The 17,742-nt window shown below is 43.6% G+C and overlaps 8 protein-coding genes across 8 annotated transcripts; 5 read left to right on the top strand and 3 right to left on the bottom strand.

The window, feature by feature from the left end:
* Positions 1-33: 33 nt before the first annotated feature.
* I203_107987 (uncharacterized protein) lies at positions 34-1,380 on the bottom strand (the record flags this gene model as incomplete). The annotated part of the gene is made up of 2 exons (XM_019148167.1): positions 34-1,149; positions 1,204-1,380. The coding sequence occupies 2 exons, from the start codon at positions 1,378-1,380 to the stop codon at positions 34-36; spliced, it is 1,293 nt and encodes a 430-aa protein (XP_019002400.1).
* Positions 1,381-1,767: 387 nt separating this feature from the next.
* On the bottom strand, positions 1,768-3,100 carry I203_107986 (uncharacterized protein; the record flags this gene model as incomplete). Its single annotated transcript, XM_019148166.1, has 2 exons — positions 1,768-2,841; positions 2,921-3,100. The coding sequence occupies 2 exons, from the start codon at positions 3,098-3,100 to the stop codon at positions 1,768-1,770; spliced, it is 1,254 nt and encodes a 417-aa protein (XP_019002399.1).
* A 252-nt stretch (positions 3,101-3,352) lies between these two features.
* I203_107985 (uncharacterized protein) lies at positions 3,353-5,072 on the bottom strand (the record flags this gene model as incomplete). The annotated part of the gene is made up of 3 exons (XM_019148165.1): positions 3,353-4,618; positions 4,693-4,962; positions 5,037-5,072. The coding sequence occupies 3 exons, from the start codon at positions 5,070-5,072 to the stop codon at positions 3,353-3,355; spliced, it is 1,572 nt and encodes a 523-aa protein (XP_019002398.1).
* A 491-nt stretch (positions 5,073-5,563) lies between these two features.
* On the top strand, positions 5,564-7,186 carry I203_107984 (uncharacterized protein; the record flags this gene model as incomplete). The annotated part of the gene is made up of 3 exons (XM_019148164.1): positions 5,564-5,620; positions 5,693-5,977; positions 6,056-7,186. 3 exons carry the CDS (start codon positions 5,564-5,566, stop codon positions 7,184-7,186), a joined length of 1,473 nt encoding a protein of 490 aa, XP_019002397.1.
* Positions 7,187-7,490: 304 nt separating this feature from the next.
* On the top strand, positions 7,491-8,460 carry I203_107983 (uncharacterized protein; the record flags this gene model as incomplete). Its single annotated transcript, XM_019148163.1, has 2 exons — positions 7,491-7,631; positions 7,711-8,460. The coding sequence occupies 2 exons, from the start codon at positions 7,491-7,493 to the stop codon at positions 8,458-8,460; spliced, it is 891 nt and encodes a 296-aa protein (XP_019002396.1).
* A 560-nt stretch (positions 8,461-9,020) lies between these two features.
* I203_107982 (uncharacterized protein) lies at positions 9,021-10,408 on the top strand (the record flags this gene model as incomplete). Its single annotated transcript, XM_065518302.1, has 3 exons — positions 9,021-9,161; positions 9,242-10,202; positions 10,281-10,408. The coding sequence occupies 3 exons, from the start codon at positions 9,021-9,023 to the stop codon at positions 10,406-10,408; spliced, it is 1,230 nt and encodes a 409-aa protein (XP_065372667.1).
* A 409-nt stretch (positions 10,409-10,817) lies between these two features.
* Positions 10,818-12,908, top strand: I203_107981 (uncharacterized protein; the record flags this gene model as incomplete). Its single annotated transcript, XM_019148161.1, has 9 exons — positions 10,818-10,927; positions 11,000-11,073; positions 11,137-11,162; positions 11,239-11,337; positions 11,419-11,850; positions 12,005-12,385; positions 12,452-12,546; positions 12,631-12,785; positions 12,850-12,908. The coding sequence occupies 9 exons, from the start codon at positions 10,818-10,820 to the stop codon at positions 12,906-12,908; spliced, it is 1,431 nt and encodes a 476-aa protein (XP_019002394.1).
* Positions 12,909-13,583: 675 nt separating this feature from the next.
* Positions 13,584-17,613, top strand: I203_107980 (uncharacterized protein; the record flags this gene model as incomplete). Its single annotated transcript, XM_019148160.1, has 14 exons — positions 13,584-13,741; positions 13,810-13,901; positions 13,968-14,213; positions 14,331-14,535; positions 14,592-15,200; positions 15,272-15,417; positions 15,486-15,526; positions 15,596-15,728; positions 15,795-15,877; positions 15,953-16,179; positions 16,243-16,328; positions 16,380-16,663; positions 16,738-17,505; positions 17,572-17,613. 14 exons carry the CDS (start codon positions 13,584-13,586, stop codon positions 17,611-17,613), a joined length of 3,120 nt encoding a protein of 1,039 aa, XP_019002393.1.
* Between the last annotated feature and the right edge of the window lie 129 nt (positions 17,614-17,742).

Below are 17,742 nucleotides of genomic sequence, written 5' to 3'. Positions count from 1 at the left end.
CAGGCATCCTTGATTTCCGTTGACTAACCAGATTTACAGAAACGTATTCTCCCCACCTAGACCATCTCCATCCTCATGCTCTTCATCCGCTACCAATTCGACTTGTGCGAAAGTATCCTTATCCACTTCCTCATCGATCCCAATACCCAAATAGGTCTTGATAATCGTCAATCCCATTTCATCGGTATACTCTTCTCCATAATTAGTATGATCTCCTACCAAAGCTGGCAAAACACTATGTATCATCTTCGGTTCGATCACGTTGTGAATCTTGATCTTGGTATTTCGATCCATATTCAACACTTTCGACAATTGTCTTCGGGTCATGATTTGACCTCTTATATAGGTATAGACCAATGCTTGAGTCGAGGGGCTGCATTCTTTAAATATTGGATCTACGACCCATCTATTTTGAGCTCCTTCAGCTACATTCAACCATACTCCTCTGTGTATCTGTTCTAACAAGTAGGTCGTATAACTTTCAGGCAAGGAATCGGTATAGCTGGGAGAGAGGGTATAACAAGCCATCAACATATGATCGTTTGGGAAATGTCGATTGTACACCGGTGTCATAGGTCCTGACGATACGTAATTTATAATCTGTTTAGGCCTCGAGCACCCGGTAAAGAATCTACCAAACAGATTCTGCTTGAACAGATGATGTAATATTTTAGCAGATTCTTGAACATCTTCCAATGATGCGATCTGAGATATGTCTGTGTAGTCTAGTTTGGTGAAGTTCGGATTATAACTATCCCACAATCTCTCTCCGAAACTTCCAGTAGCGACTACTTGTAAATTGGGGAAGAGCAATGGAGCATCAGATGATTTTGCCCATCCCATCAAGAGGTCTTTGGATACTTCGTATGTCTGGTTGATATCTGTAGTCAACGGTGGTATGACCGATGTAGGTAGGTCAAGGTGAAGAAGTAATTGAGCGGGTAAGGGTTGACCGACCGATACGTTGGGTTGAAGGGAGGAATAAGCGATATCCAGTCGTTTGATATATTTAAATAAACGCTTTTTGGCTGTGTCAAACGTTTCTGGAGGATCACCGGGATGGAGGGTAGGTATACCGTAGAGGAAGAGAGGGAAGTTGGAAACGATGACTCGAGAGTATAATATTGGTGCTGTGTATCGGTAGAACGTCTATGATCGGAGAAAAGGTGGATCAGATGAGTTTTGGTGTTGGGTTGAACTCACCTTGTTCACTCTCATGGCTGTAGCGAGATCGTGTTGATGATAGTTATTCGCATTTCTGAGTGTACCGGTCGAGCCCATAGGTCGCTTGAGGAAAGGAATGATACGACCCCATATCTCCGGTGGTAGTTCAGGCATTGCGGAAGCTAAGGTGTTGAGCTCTACAACAGAAGTGGACATGACAGCGATTAAATGCGAGTGAATTACGTGAGTCCGTCGTAATCACCGAGATAGCGATAACTTTAATCCGAATGTGAACGAATGTGATAGAAGGATCGATTGAAGCAATAAGACTGCAACCCGCATGATGATAAGGTCTGTACAGATGTCGGGCACGGACCAGCTGTCGACGTGCGAGCAAAGCTGTGCATGAGCGACCATCCTGAAACATCCATGCTCGTTTATTCGGTATTTCTTCGGACCGTACTCCATTCATGCTAAAATAGCTTCAACTATCAGGAACCAAATAAACACCTTGGCTTGGCATCTATATTCACGAGTCTTGTATAGATAGCACTGTAACCATCTGTGCATTCACTGTACCTCTTACATACCTTTACCAAGGTATCAACCATCACAAGCAGGACATCTCCCCTTCTCATCCCAAGTCACCATATCAACCTTGATACCTCTACTCTTGAATCCCGATCTTTTCTTACCGATCATCCATTTACCCAGCTCTTCGTAAATTCCGTCCTTTTCCATGGTATCAGCGTGAGCCTCGACCGAAGTACGTAATCTTCCAACGACGACTTTGAGGATGGCCAGACTGGTAGGAACGTGAATGACCACTCTAGTCTGTCCGGTCATATCCTTATGTCGCCCACCATAGGACACCGCTTGTATTGCCCTGGTAAGCGAAGCTCTAAACCACTTTATGAAAGCTTGAAACGAGATGATATCGATATCTTGCTGGGTAAGAAACCAATCTTCCTTGGGTTTGAAATGCTTAATCGTCTCTTCCTGGATAATCAAGCGGGTAGTCGAACGAGGTGAAATGGGAATAGGTAATTTGTATCTGATATATTCCCTTCCTATGTCTGTGCTATATGTGATAGGTATCGATGTCGGCTCGGAGGACAGGTTCAATGGATATGAATATGGTCCAAGAGGAGAATGATTACAAACATGTCTTGGATTCATGATCTCGGGAATCATTTCCTTGAATTCATCTTGAATTCGAAATCGATTATCTAGTAGGTAATTAACCCTTTCATTCCAGCATTCTTGGATTCCCCATTTTACTATTTTTGGATTGATCAGACTATGATGCTTCTCGTATTGCCATTCCTGCATGGGCTCAATCGACAATTTCTCCACGTTGGTCATTAACTTTCTAACTCCATCGAAATTGAGATTTCTAAGTGTACTTAACGATTGTTCGACTTGTTCCAAAGCATCGATATATCGCTTGAGGACCATCTCCGCTTGAGGATAGAATATGATATCTTCCCAATGTACATCATCACTTGATACCTTGAATGGAAAAGCAAAGGTTACGCTTTTGATTAATCTTAACCTATCTCTTTTGGGCATACAGCCCTTAGGAGCGGATAGGCTGATGCCGTAAAAGAATGTTGCTGGTGCGGTGATGATCACCGAGGAAGTGTAAACATAAGGGACGATGAGATTGTGAAGACGCTGTATCATCAACAGTATTTGTCAGGACTGTTGCCATCCTCCAAAGTGGTGAAAATGGTTCAAAGTCGTATTTACTCACGGCAGATACTCGCATGAGAATCAAAAGCATATTAGGTCTTTGTCTACCTCGTTCTTCTCTCCTGGGATCTAAAGTCGGTCTCATGTTCCGCAAGAATATTATAATCCTGAGAAGGACGTCATCGGGTAGTTGATCCAGACTTGAGCTTGAACCTGCCATGTTCAAATGCGTCTCACTCATCGTGATGTACTGATTTCCTATCAAACATTTGTTAAAGGAAGTCCAACAGCACTGTAAGAGGGTTCATTTCACTGATATATCAGAGGATTCACAATCGAAGATGAAGATGGGTTGCTAACAGATGTCTTTACGAGGGTTTGAACAGAAAGAGTCGTAATTCATGGTTTATGCAAAAAATGATATACATACAACATTTACATACTTGATTGAGATTACACATGCCCAACGACCTCTGTCATTATAATCCGACCTTCAAAAGCATGTCCACCTATTCGAATCCACTCCACAAGCCGGACACAACCCCGCTTCATCCTGCATAACCTGTATTTCTCCGACTCCAACTTCCACCTCCAGAAAATTCAACACATGGTTTATCTTCTGCTCATCCGTCCAATTGATATCCCAATCTGTATATCCCTCTTCACATAACATACTAAATCCCTCATCGATCAAATCTGATTCCAAACAACCATAAATTTCGATTTTCGTCTTTTCATCTTGATCCGACTTGGCATACAATAATTGATGATGGTGTTTATCTTTCTCACCATTCAATTGGGGTTTGAACCATTTCCTAAACTCACTTATATTCCATCTTAACCACAAATAAAGATCCATTTTCTGTTGTCGATCACTATGATTGGTCCATTCGAAATCATCTAATACCCATCTATAGGTCGATCCGTAAAATATCACAGGTTGTACTCTCCATCTAAAGAATTGTTTATCCTGATCAAGAGGTAAGATGAATTTCTCAACTGTCCTAGGATAAATATGTAAAGTCACTGTTTCGGGAGGGGGTAATTTGATTTTATCGTATCTAGCTTCATACCTTCTATATGAATATGGTCCTTTATCATCATCCATACAGACGTGTTTCGGTGTACATATCCTAGCTAGTTCATAGGAGAATTGTAATCGTTTAGTTATTGATGATATGTTGGATATGGATGTACCACGATTATCAATCTTCTTTCTATATCTTTCTAGTTTGTTGGGGAACAAGGCGTATCTTGGCCAATTGAAATTATCTATTGGATTACTTATACCGCAAAATGGGATCTCGGTTGAGTAGTCGACATGACGATATTTGAATGATGGATGGGATACGGTAAGTATATCGAGATTGGAGAATATAACGGGTTGTCTATTCTTGAGATATAATTTTCTCAATGTTCTCAAGGGATGAACGAGTCGAACGGCAGATTGGGAATTGTCCAGGTCATAAATCATCTTCCTAATCTCTTTACTGTCGATATCGTATTTGAAGATTTTCTGTTCGAATTTGAGTTTATCTTTGGCAGATATGGGAAATCGTAGATCAGGTGGTCTGACGCGGAACCAATTGTACATCAGATCTAAGCGATGGACGAAATGAAGTAAGTCGAGTTTGGTCCAGCGAGTGTGCTGTTCTGGTAGTCCACCGAGGGGTTTCTTATCGATGCCGTAGAATAGTAAGTGGGGTTTGTCTGTGATCACTCTGGCGTATAGGATGGGGGCGGCGAGACAATAGAATTGCTAGATGATTATCAGTCTTAATCTGAACATCGGATCATCTGGTGAGGTGTGTCGTGCCGCAACTGAGAACTCACCTTACACACCAACATCGCATTCACCAGATCCCTCTGATGATAATCTCCTCTTTCTCTCTGTTTAGCTTTGATCGGCCCTACCTTCCTTCTCAGATGCACGAACACCCTCTGCCATATCTCCACTGGAAGCTCCGGTAAGGGTTTGTCCGTAGGATAAGGCGGATAGAACGGCTGATTTAACTGGTCGGAGTGGTCGACCTCATGAGAGTAGATATCATCGGATGACATGTATTCGGGGAGACTATGACCGGAGGAAAGGAAAGCTTCGATCTGCGAGACCACAGAGGCTGGATTAGTCTCGCCTTCCTAGTTAGCTCGGCCTGAAAATTGAAGTAGGTACATACCCTCGCTCTAGCCAGCTTTGATGGACTTATACCCATCTTTGTTGGATTGAACTGTTGTGTTGTATGTTCTGCGTGACTTCGATGGGTGAGTTGAATCGGCTGGATATGGAACTAGTTAGTAAGACCATGGTGAGGATGCATTGAGTGCACATCATACGTAGAAGATGTATGATCCACGATTCATCGAGTAAGTGATCAATGTCAATGTCACTAAACAGGATCTGCATGCACAAGGGCTGTGCTCGGTCCTCATTCATCGTCTCCGAAGTGGTGTTAGCGTGGAATTGATAAGGGGCGTCCGTGCTGGCGTGAGTCAACTCGGGTGTAACTCCGGATGTATCGGATGAATCGACATGATTATGATTACCGCGTGAGAGTTGAGTCGAGTGACGTAACAACACCAAGTTAATCAGAGTTATCAATTGTTCTTTCTTCTGCACAGCTTTGAAAATGGTGACTCATCAGTCTTTACCATCAGCATCAACGATTGAGCTGGAATCTGACAGGAGCAAAGCTCAGATGAAGCGATGGGAGCAGCCGAGTCTAGACCATCAACGGAGGAGAGGAGGCAAGAGATACAGAGGGTGAGCTGACTGTTGTGATCACCTTGGTCAGCCAGGTTTTGAGAATGATGTTCACGATGGTCGTCTACTCAGGTTCAACTCAAGATCGCTGCTCATCACGGTAGAGTATTCAGAGAGTCGATACCTCCAGACGATATATCCACCTTTGCACGTCATTCATCCACATCACCGGTCACGGTAGATCCCCAATTCAAGGACACAGCGAATGGAAACAACGAGCTACCTGAACTTCCTAGAGAGATATGGGAGAAGATCATATATCATCTAAGAAGGCAGATGGGACCTAGGGCAGAACAGGACACAGATCCTGGACACTTTCATCAACAAGATCTTACAGTTGCGATGCGGGTTAACAAGGTGAGGATCGAGATCTTGTCAGCTGTATACATATCCAATGGCCTAGTGTCCAAAAAGCTGAACATCATGATACAACAGCTATGGTACTCTATCGCAGCTCCCATCCTGTACACAAGAGTAATCACCACTCGTCCCGATCTACTACTTTCCCACATTCACTCTCGGCTCATATCCTCCGCCCGCTTATCTAAATTAGAATTGTTCCAATACATATATCGCCTGGATATAGGATACAACCCAACTCATGCAGAAGAATGCGACATAGATCCACCATTCAGTAAGAACGACAACATCGCATTATCAAGAGCTGGTTTATTCTCGATCGAAAAGAGTAGATGGCCTGCTACGACCTTGGTAAGGGATATGGACTTTGCCTTACAAACTACCAATATACTACGCACTATCCGCCAAACCCTACCAGAGGGTATACAATTATTTGGCAATTTGCAGATATTGACGGTAGGAGCATTCGGCAAATCACAACATTCAAGATGGGATGTGGGATACAATTTTCTAGCGACGGGCTTAGAAAGGTTTCAACCACCATCTTCAGGTTTGGGTTTTAGCGATTTGGGAGGTTTATTAGCTAAGAAACATCAAGAAGAGTTGGATTTACTTAATATGAGACATAGGTTCGGATACGAATTAACCTCCAATGCCTCCAATTCACTTGAACACATATGTGTCGATAATTTTACAGGACCACTGTCGGTCTTCTTACCACATTGCGAAAGACTACAAACGTATACGATACATATCACTAAATCGCATACGGATACTTCCTGTCGGCCTCTACCGATTATAGAGGGAGTGACCAACAAGTGGATAATAGAGGATGAATCGTGGGAAAGAAGGAAGGATACAGGAAGAGAAGATTGGATTGTAGATAGGGGGAGTACATACCAATGGTTGAAAGGTAGGATTTACGCTTTGGATCCGGCACAATTCACAAAAAAAGATACCAAATTGGTTATCTATGGTGCGTTGGACGAGGCGAGGGTAGATGAGGAATTTGGAGGTTATTTACTTGGATTCTTGATCAGTGAATGGAGTAATGATTGGAGTTGGGAGAGGAAAAGGGGCGAGGTGAATAGGTTCCTGGAGATTGATCGGATTGATATTGAAGGGGTCAGGCTGGAAGAGGATTCGGAAGGGAGATGTGATGCTTGTGGGTTTGGGTTTGGGTTTGGGAGTGGAAAGCACTCGTAGCTCGTACATTGTGATAGTCATTTGTATGGTGATGAAGGACAGCCTATTCCTGGTCATGTTATACAGTATGACTATGCAGAATGCGCCGGATCGAGGGGGACCGATCGGACCTGCATACTTACTCGTAATTTCGTAACTTTACCTTACTGATTATTCTTACGTTACACCCACACCTCACCTGGACTGGAGTTGCGCTCGGTTACTTTGTCTTATCTCTCAACTTCGTCTCTTATCATATGTCATCAGTGAATACTCGAGTGATGTATACGTTCTTCTATACATCCATCACATCGTCCTTACCAACATGCAAGCGGACAATCTCCCCACTGAGATATGGGAAAGAATCTCGTACTTTGTACATCGACCTCCACCGCTTTTAGGTACAGGTTGTATAAGAAAAGATTACCACCAACAGGATCTGACAGTAGTGTCACGATTAAATACAGTGAGTTAAATACTACTCTGGGAGACAGATATACCCTTGAGTGATTGGACTCAAACTAGCACTGAATTTGACTCCTCAGAGATTCTTTAATATCGCTGGCAAGATCTTATACGCCAATCCTATAGTTGACGATCCCTTCCAATTCCTCCACGGTCTATCCCATTCTCCTTCTTGCGACTGTACGGCGTTCAAACATGAATCACTTCGCCATGTCAGGACTTTAGATCTAACACATAAGCAGGGTTTCAAAGATTCACTTCGAGAACCGTACTACGACCCGAACGAGCAAGAAAGGGGGGAATGGGAGAACGATTTCTTTTCTCAATCAACAGGAGACCTAGAAATTTGTTCGAAAAGCGTGCACTTGCTAAACCAGATTGGACTTGTAGAATATGTAAAGAATATATGGAATGAAGGTATAGACCGCTTGAGAATAGGAGGATACGATGAAGGATGGTGGGCAGATAAGTTATCTCAAATCAAATATAATCAACTGAATCGGTTGAATGATTTTTCAAGAATTTACGTGTACGAATCACCGGATGTACTTTATAATCAGGTTATGGATGAGGATGAAGAACCTGAAATACTCGGTTTATCCTTACTTCAAATTTTGAGACCTAGAGTGATAGAGCAGCTCGGCGTGCTTGGTCCCATGTCAATCGATAATTGCATGTACGATAGAACCACTACCTTCACTCAAAGGTATATCAATCACGTGAAGATCGGTCTTCGTTCACCAAGCGGGTCATTATCCTTATCCTTGCCCCACATATCGCCTGGTATACCAAACGAATGGTATATCAACTTAGGTTCACTGGAAAAATGAAAGCATGGTAGAATCTGGTGTGAATCTAGGAGAAGGAGGGATAAAGCTCACTCATCATACTGAATAAAAATCCTCAAAGAGGTATCAGATATCTTGCCTAAGGAGATACCGAGTCAAGATAATACGACCATCTTGGAATTGCATGGTATGCAAGATTTAGTGATTCAACCACGACTTCAAGCAGCGATTGGTAAGGATAGCTCTTTTCGCCGTTTTGTAGGTACTTTAGGTGGTGTCAACAATATACTTGCCTATCCTAGTAGGTCGGATGGTCAATTAGATGATGAAGATAGGTTTGGACCGTGGTGAATGCTGGAGATGAGACATGATGGGATCATACGACTTGTAGATATCTTTCATGTTCAACGTCGCTTGAAAGTGATATTCAAGTTGTAACGTAAAAACTACGAGTATTTAACCGATTAATCGGCTTGTATGTATCTGGTTGAAAGTTGCCAGTGAAACGAGATGCATTGGTCTGATAGATCACTCATATATAGATCAGATATCATATCACTCGCTCAGCGTAAGGCTCATATCCCTCAAATTCTCGGGTGAGGATGCTGCTTGTGGACTTACCTGACGAGATACTGAACTTGATATGCTCAATCCTACATCGACCTCCACCCACGATCGGATTATCGTCGACGAGGAGGAAGTTCCATCAGCAGGACTTGACTTCGGTCTTGCGGGTGAACAAGGTATGTTGATGTCTTTTTATCATCACAATAGCCGGCCCGATAAGATATACTTACTGCGTATAACTCCTTATCTATCCTAGCGCTTCTTGAACATAGCCTGTAGAATCCTATATACTCATCCTATAGTTGATGATCCCCACAACTTTTTACTCGGTATCAACTGCCCCTCGTCCAGCTCATTCTCTAAAATCAATTTACTTCGACATGTCAAGATACTCAATATTCAGCATAGACAAAGTACGAGGGATGCAGATGATCAAAGGGGCAATCAGTATGTGCGTATGGACATTGAAGATCGACTGATATGGGAAGAGAGAGTATTGGAAAAGGGAAAAGAGGATTTAGATAATTGTGAAAAAGCGCGTAAGCTCTTGGAACGGTTCAAGGAGAATCAAGGAATGGTATATATTATGCCTAAACTTGAGATGATTCGAATAGGAGCATGGGACGAAGGATGGTGGACTAAAGTAATGAAGGAGGTGCTGTTCGATGAGAAACGCAAGGAAGATCGCACGGACCTCCGATCTTTATCTGGATATCAAAATATGTATGAGGTGATCAAAATCAATCATCGAGAGTCGTTCGAATTTACTGGATCATTGCTGAATTTCATCAGACCCAAGGAGATTTTACAGTACACTCAAGCTGGTCCAATATCATTGAATGACGCCTTAAACCAACGATTACCCACCGGTGAACCCTCTCCTGTGCTGATCAGTCATCTAAATTTCGATATCGACAAACATACAATCAACTTCATTCCTTCAATCGTCATTGGGTCACTCAATAAATGGTTGATCAAATGCAACCCTTCTCCTCGGACAATGCAAGAAGATGACGAAGATGAGGAAGGGGAGAGAATTTACATAGATCATGATGGATTGATGGTCACTCTACATATACTCTTACAGCACATATCAAATATCACTTATCCGCCGAGCGCTACACTCAGTAGGGAGACGATATTGGAGATATATGATTCAGATAAATTAGAATATAAGGAATTTGACGAACAGGGCAAAGTCACTCTAGCCGCGGGGGGTATGTGGATATGAGCGGATGAGACTTATGCGTATAATGATGAGGATCGGAGTGATTGGCCTGAGGTGCTCGATCAAGAGTTGAATGGGGGAGCTAGGAGGTTCGGTCCTTGGGGGATGATGGAGGTTACCAGGAAGGGGGTTAAATTTATTGATGTGAGGAAAGAAGAGCTAAGGATGACAGTGGAGTTTATACATTCTGCGTGAAGAGCGGATGAAGCTGTACATGATTTTCATCCTCGTGCCTCCTTGTTCGAATATCATCGGTATTGACCAGCGACAGGCTCATATGCACGTAACATAGTTGACAGGAGACGGACGGGTCGGTAGTGCCGCGCGTATAGTCGTGTATTGGTGTACAGTGTTTGCAGTGAATCGGATTTCAGCGGTGTCATCGCCGAATAAGGCGGATGTGTCCACTTGGTACTTGATGGGTGTGTGTATTTTTTTAACGGACATATGACTGGTTCCGGTAACTGCTACCTGTACCAACACAGAGAGAGTGTCAGCGTCATTTGATGGTTTGTTACAACTGTATGTCTGAAATATACATACCGTATATTGTAGTAGTATTTCTCACAGTCTATCTTCCTCTCCCTCCCACCACAGCTTCAACATGCTCAGAAACTCATCCCGTATACTGGCTTCTTCATCTTCGACCTCTGCTCTCAGAAGATCAGGAGTGAGGACTTTGGTGGTAGCTAGAAATGTCGCCAAACCTCAATTGTGAGTATCACCTCGACTCTCTCGGTACACGGTACGAAAGTGTTGATACTAAAGTGTGTGTTACGTTGATAGAGCTCGAGCAGCTATACCTGCTCAACAGCAGATTGTATTCAGATCCGCTTTCCACTCTTCTTCTTTACTTCTCGGTAAGCTAGTTGGTTGCCCACGTCTCGCGACACAGATTAGCTGACTTTCCTTCTCTGTTTCAGCCGAAACCGTTAAAGTACCTCAAATGGTGAGCTGCTTGCGGACGAGTTTCTTGCGTCACGACGAGTGCCTCCAGCTTACATGTAATCGTGACACTTTGATAGGCCGAATCGATCACTGAAGGTACTTTGAAACAATGGAACAAACAAGTTGGAGATTCTGTTAGTCAAGATGAGGAGATTGCTACCATCGAAACTGACAAGGTGAGTCGAGTATTTTTTTTTTTGGTTTTCATTTAACCACCTTGCCAAACTTCCACATGCTGACAGCCTTACTATGTATAGATCGACGTATCAGTGAACGCTCCTATGGCAGGAAAGATTGTCGAACTCCTCGCAGAGGAAGATTCGACCGTCACTGTCGGACAAGACTTATTCAAGATCGAACCTGGAGAAGGAGGTGGTGAGGGATCAGGAGCAGCCAGCGAAAAAGATAAATCTCAACCTTCTGGAGCTGCCAAGTCAGAAGCTAAGAATGCCGAAGAAGGTAATAAGGATCAAGCTGCTCCTGAAGCTGCCAAGGAGAAAGGTGCAAGTGAAGAAGTTCACCAGAAACAGGATCAGAAGGCGCCTGCCCTCGAGAAATCTGAGGCTGAGAAACCTGCTCCCAAGAAAGAGGAATCTTCGCCTGCACCTGCACCTAAGAAGGAGGAGAAGCCTAAGAAGGATGAAGGTGCGAAACCAGAAAAAGCTTTGGGCAGTAGGAATGAAACTAGGGTGAGTGCGATCTATCTATATTGACCATTCTGTCTACATTGGTATCACCATGACATCTGGAATTCCACGACAACCTTCTTTTCCTTGCCATTCATTGTGTGGCCTTGAAGAAGAATATCATACTTACTTGCATGTTTTTTTGTTCAATATACAGGTCAAGATGTCCAGAATGCGACAAACCATTTCTACCCGACTCAAGGCCTCTCAGAATGCCGCTGCCTCTTTGACGACATTCAACGAGATCGACATGTCCTCTTTGATGGACTTCAGGAAATTATACAAAGATGGAATCTTGAAAGCCGATGGCGTCAAATTAGGTTTCATGTCTGCTTTCGCTAAAGCTTCATGTCTCGCCCTCAAAGAGATCCCAGCCGCCAACGCTTCGATCGAAGGTGATACGATTGTTTACAGAGATTATGTCGATTTGAGTGTTGCTGTGGCCACACCCAAGGGTCTCGTCACCCCTGTTGTGAGAAATGCGGAGAGTATGGGTTTGATTGAGATTGAAAAGGCCATTGCCGAGCTGGGTAAGAAGGTGAGTAATGACCCCTTTGATAAAACGGTGCATTCGCTGATCATTACTGTTTGTACTCGAATGCAGGCAAGAGACAACAAACTTGGTATTGAGGATATGTCAGGTGGTACTTTCACTATCTCCAATGGTGGTGTCTTCGGTTCTCTTTACGGTACACCTATGTGAGTTCTTGCTTCTTGTAAGATCTTTCGTACTGGTATGATTACCAAGAGCTGATGTGACTTTGCTCGTGTTTGCACCTTCAGCATCAACCTTCCTCAAGCCGCTGTACTCGGTATGCACGCCATCAAGGAGAAGCCCGTAGTTGTCAACGGTCAAATCGTCATCAGACCAATCATGGTCGTCGCTTTGACTTATGACCACAGATTATTGGATGGTAGAGAAGCTGTTACATTCCTTGGTAAGTGGATTTTGCATGTGGTCAAGAAAACAAATACTGATTTTGACTTGTTCATATGCGATAGTCCGAGTCAAAGAATACATCGAAGATTCACGAAGAATGTTACTTCCTTCTCCACTCTAAGTGTAGGAAGGAGTAGTAGTCATGAGGAAGTAGTAGTATAACCCAATAATACCCTTGATTCATCAAAACTCAATTTCTATATCGCTCTCATCCGTCATGCAATATCATTGATCATCGGTCGTTGGCTTGTCTGTCGGACCTGTGACTCGTTTCTCTGTGGTGCATCTGTGACGACGACGATCGATGGCTTGGCTCGTGCTTTATGTAGGTTGGAGCATCATTGTATCATTTGACCAATGCTTGATCGCACTTGAATCCTTGATTTCATTTTCATTTCGTTCCTATCAAATAGCCAAGTTGACTGTGCAATCAAGGGAAACCGCCTTTCAACCACGTGAAGCTGACGTCATCTCACGGTGTTTTCCCTGAGTGTTTATTCTTTCTCCGTGAGTTTCAAGTTTGTCCAGGCTGACTTTCAGGATGACTTTCTGTACTTTGTCTTTGTTAGATAGAAGAAGAAGAAGAAGAAGGGTCGTCGTTGGATCATTCTTATCACCCGTCCTCGCAGTGATAAATTGGGCTTCAAGCAACCTTCGACCTGGCCGACTTCTTTTCCCGGACTGTCAAGGTATCGAATATAGATCAACGAAGGAGGTTCAAAGGTTTAGGTTAATGATAAGATGTCGTGAGTGATCCTTCTGTGATCGGAAAGTGATTTCTATACGCGTCTATCATATGGCTGATGGACATTATCTAATCTACCACAGCAATACAAGTAGTGATGCGTTATCAGCATCCACTTCCTCCTTCGTCACTTCCCTAGTCACCAATATAGCTATAGCGGGAGGGGAATTGGTGGCGTTCATAATATTTAGACGATGGATCAAAGCTATGTAAGTATACTGTATTATCATATTAATTACGTTCTCTTACCATATGTACTGACATGTCGTGCTGTCAGCTATGAACCACGAACTTATATTCCACCTAAAGACAGTCAAGCTCCTGTCTTAGGCAAGAGCACTTTCACTCCGTTATGGCGTATAATAATGGGTGTGTAAATCTCTTGGCTCTCCCAGCGGAGTAGTCAAGCTGACAGTCAATCCTATTTTCTCATAGCCGACCCTGAAGAGATCCTTCATAAGAACGGAGTAGATCCATACGTCTTCGTCCGGTTTTTGATCATGATGTCTAAAGCGATGGTACCCATCTGGTTGATATCTTGGTTGATCCTCTTACCGGTAGATTCAGCACATTCGACCAATGGTTCCAAAGATGGACTGGATAAGTTCACTTTTGGAAATGTGGCGAAGGACAAACAGAGTAGATATTGGGCGCATCTGATCTTGGATTACTGTTTTATCTGTGAGTGTGAACTTGTTTTTTAGGCCTATATTTCATGGTGAAGAGAGAGGGGGGGGTGGGGGGGGCCGCGCTACATCATAACAGGATAACGTGCTGAATGCTCTTTCATCTCTATAGTCTGGTTTTTATGGCTCATATGGGGTGAAATGCAGCATTGGTTGGTAGTCCGACAGCGACACTTGATCAACCCTAGTCATTCCAAGCTTGCTCAAGCAAACACCGTTTTGGTCACCGGTATTCCTAAGCATTATCTTGATGAAGAGAAATTAGAACAGCTGTTCCAGCATTTGCCAGGAGGTGTCAAAAGAATCTGGTTGAATAGGTAAGCGCATCAAAACAAGTGGTTCTGCGAGGATCAAGCTAACAGAACCCTTTTAGAAACCTCAAAGACATGCCTGACTTGCACGATCGACGAGTGTTCGCTACCAACAAGCTTGAGTCTGCTCAAGTAGATTTAATCAAATTTGCTAGGAAATGGAAGATACAGCGAGAAGGGAAAGTAGAAAAACTCGAACATAAGCACAAACAGGTACCATCTACGCTCACTGGACCTAACAATCCTCAACTCTTACCTGGACAAGAAGGCCAGACACCGGCCGGGCCAACTGGACCTCCTAGAGTTGTCCATCCTGATCCCGAAAGTGGAGACGATAGAGAACCGCCTTTCCCCTCGATCGAAGAATTGGGTAGAGCGGATCAACTGGTGCCTCGAAATAAACGACCTGCATATAGGATCAAACCGAAATGGGCGCCTTTCGGTCTAGGCTTCTTAGGTATTGGTAAGAAAGTAGATGCAATTGATTGGGCAAGAAAGGAAATTCAGTACACTACGACTGAATTAGAGAAAGGTAGAGAACTCTTAGAACAGGACATCAGTAGTCCCGGCACGAGCGCGGATCATTATCCACCTCTGAGCTCGGCTTTCATACATTTTAATCAACAGATTGCGGCTCATATGGCTGCTCAGTGTCTGACTCATAATCAACCGTAAGTGTCTGTGACCCCCCTTCTGGTGTACGCTTCATCGAAGCTGATGATGTTCTCCATCACGTATACAGGTACACCATGGCAGCTAGGTATACCGAACAATCCCCTGCGAATGTGATATGGAGGAATCTGAGTTTGAACCCTTACGAGCATAAAGTTAGACAGGCGTTATCTTGGGCTGCGACTGTCGGAATGATTATCGCTTGGGCCACTCCTGGTAAGTGAAACGGTGGCTTGATCTGCAATGCGATGATAGCTCATGTATTGTTGCTATATCATGGTCAGTCGCATTCGTCGGTGTTTTATCGAATATCAAGACTTTAACTGTAAGTCTCTCGCTTGTTACACGGATGACTGCTAGTCTTCCCCCTACTGACTTTGCTCTTTATCGATAGGAACACTTTACATGGCTGAGCTGGATCAACGGGGATGGATTCGGCAAGACCCTGCTTCAAGGTGTCATCAGTGGTATCTTGCCTCCTGTATTGCTGGCTGTATTAATGGCCTTACTACCCATCATTCTGAGGCGTGAGTGCTAAACATCATCATCCCCAGATATCCTGTGCTGACTTTTTTGGGGGACTGTATCTGCAGAATTGCTGGCATTTGAAGGTATCCCAAGTAAGACAGGTGTCGAATTGAGCTTGATGACTAGATACTTCATCTTCCTTGTCATCGTCAGTATGTTCCGCTATGCAGGTGGTCACCACCCGAATATGGCTTGAAAGCTAACTCAACACTCCTCTACTTAGCACACGTTCATCGTTGTCACCTTGACTTCCGGTCTGATCAGTTCAGCTCAGGAGTTTATTAATAACCCTGGGTCAATCGCAACGACTTTGGCTTCTCAGATGCCTACTGCGTCGACATTCTTCATCACACTCGTCCTAACCCAATTCACCGGGACTATGGGCACTCTCCTGCAGATCGTTTCCCTTGTGTTGTATTACGTTAAGATCATTCTTTTCGGTGGTTCTCCGTGAGTTGACACTGAGCCTTATCATATTTGAATGCACGTGCTGATCACAATTGCATCATTCAGACGTTCCGTATATCGATCAAGATACAAGCTGAATACCCAGAAATGGGGTACCACTTTCCCTGCTATCACAGTGTATGCTGTTATCAGTGAGTCTAGCTTTGACTAATGGTGGGTATCTGCTAATGATGACTTCATAGTGATTGCCTACTGCATCATCTCACCGATCATCAACGGTTTCGGTGCGGCATTCTTCCTTTTCGCTTACCTCGTGTACAAATACCTTTTCATCTGGGCATACGATCAACCTCCCGAAACCGACACGGGAGGATTGTTCTTCCCTAAAGCTATTACACACTTGTTTGTGGGCATGTACATCCAAGAAGTTTCCATGGCGGCTCTGTTCTTCCTGGCGAGGGATAATAACGGAAACGCAAAGGCTATTCCGCAAGGTGCTTTGATGATTGTGTTGATCGCTATCACAGTGAGTTGACTCATACAGGATATCCTGTTCTTCCCAAATTCGAATGTTAACTAGCAGTGATGGTGCATTATTAGATCGCATTCCATTTTACTCTCATCAATTCTTACGGTCCCCTCATCCACTCTCTCCCCCTATCACTCGCTCACCTCAGTTTTGGTATGCCCTCTGAGAAGGGTCACGAACAAAGTATCATTGGTGAAGATTATGCGGATGATGCGCCTAGAACCAATCAAGATACAGGTTTCAACTCATCGAAAGAACGGTTGACGATCGGCGCAGCAGGACAAGGAATGAATGACGAGTCCATCACACCTTCTTCGTCTAATGATACACCCACAAAGGGGCAGAACGAGAAGAGCGTAGAAGAAAGAGAGAGGATGCAAGAAGTCAATGACGGGTTGGAACCGCCTACACAAAGGGATTTCGCATATGCAGCTAATGGTGATGATGTGGAATTGGGTATAAGTCATTCCTATGAGAATCATCGAGAAGAAGAAGAAACATTATCATCACCTACTGCACCTGGACCACCCGTTACGGAAATCCCTCAAAGTAATGGTAGACCAAGTTCATTGAGATCTAGAAAATCGACTAAATCCGCTAAATCGTCTTCGGAGGATACGGTTTATTTCGCTGTGCCTGGTGGACCGGGAATCATCAATCGAAAGAAATACCTGGATGATGGTAATGACCCCAAGGCGTTCTTCCATCCTGCTACGAAGGAACCTCAGAGGATCATATGGTTACCTGAAGATCAACTTGGATTGTGTGTGGCGGAGATTGAGAGGAATGAAAAGGAGGGAATCAAAAGTAGTTCAAAGAATGCTTGGTTGAATGAAAAGGTGAGTAGAGATGGTCCAATTGGTATAAAAGGTTTGAAGATACTAATGAATGTGTGGGCTAAACAGGGCAAGGTACAGATATCTGGACCGCCACCGGATGATGTTTGATGGATAGGATGATTTTTTTGGTACATGACTAGACACATACGCAGATCTATTATACACGATACAACATGCACGATATATAATGATAGAGAAGTATCTTTGAGTATATGTGTATACAGTATGCATCGCAGT

Source organism: Kwoniella mangroviensis, chromosome 3, assembly GCF_000507465.2.
Source record: "Kwoniella mangroviensis CBS 8507 chromosome 3, whole genome shotgun sequence".
NCBI lineage: Eukaryota > Fungi > Basidiomycota > Tremellomycetes > Tremellales > Cryptococcaceae > Kwoniella > Kwoniella mangrovensis.
This window is presented reverse-complemented; position numbering and strand designations above follow the sequence as displayed.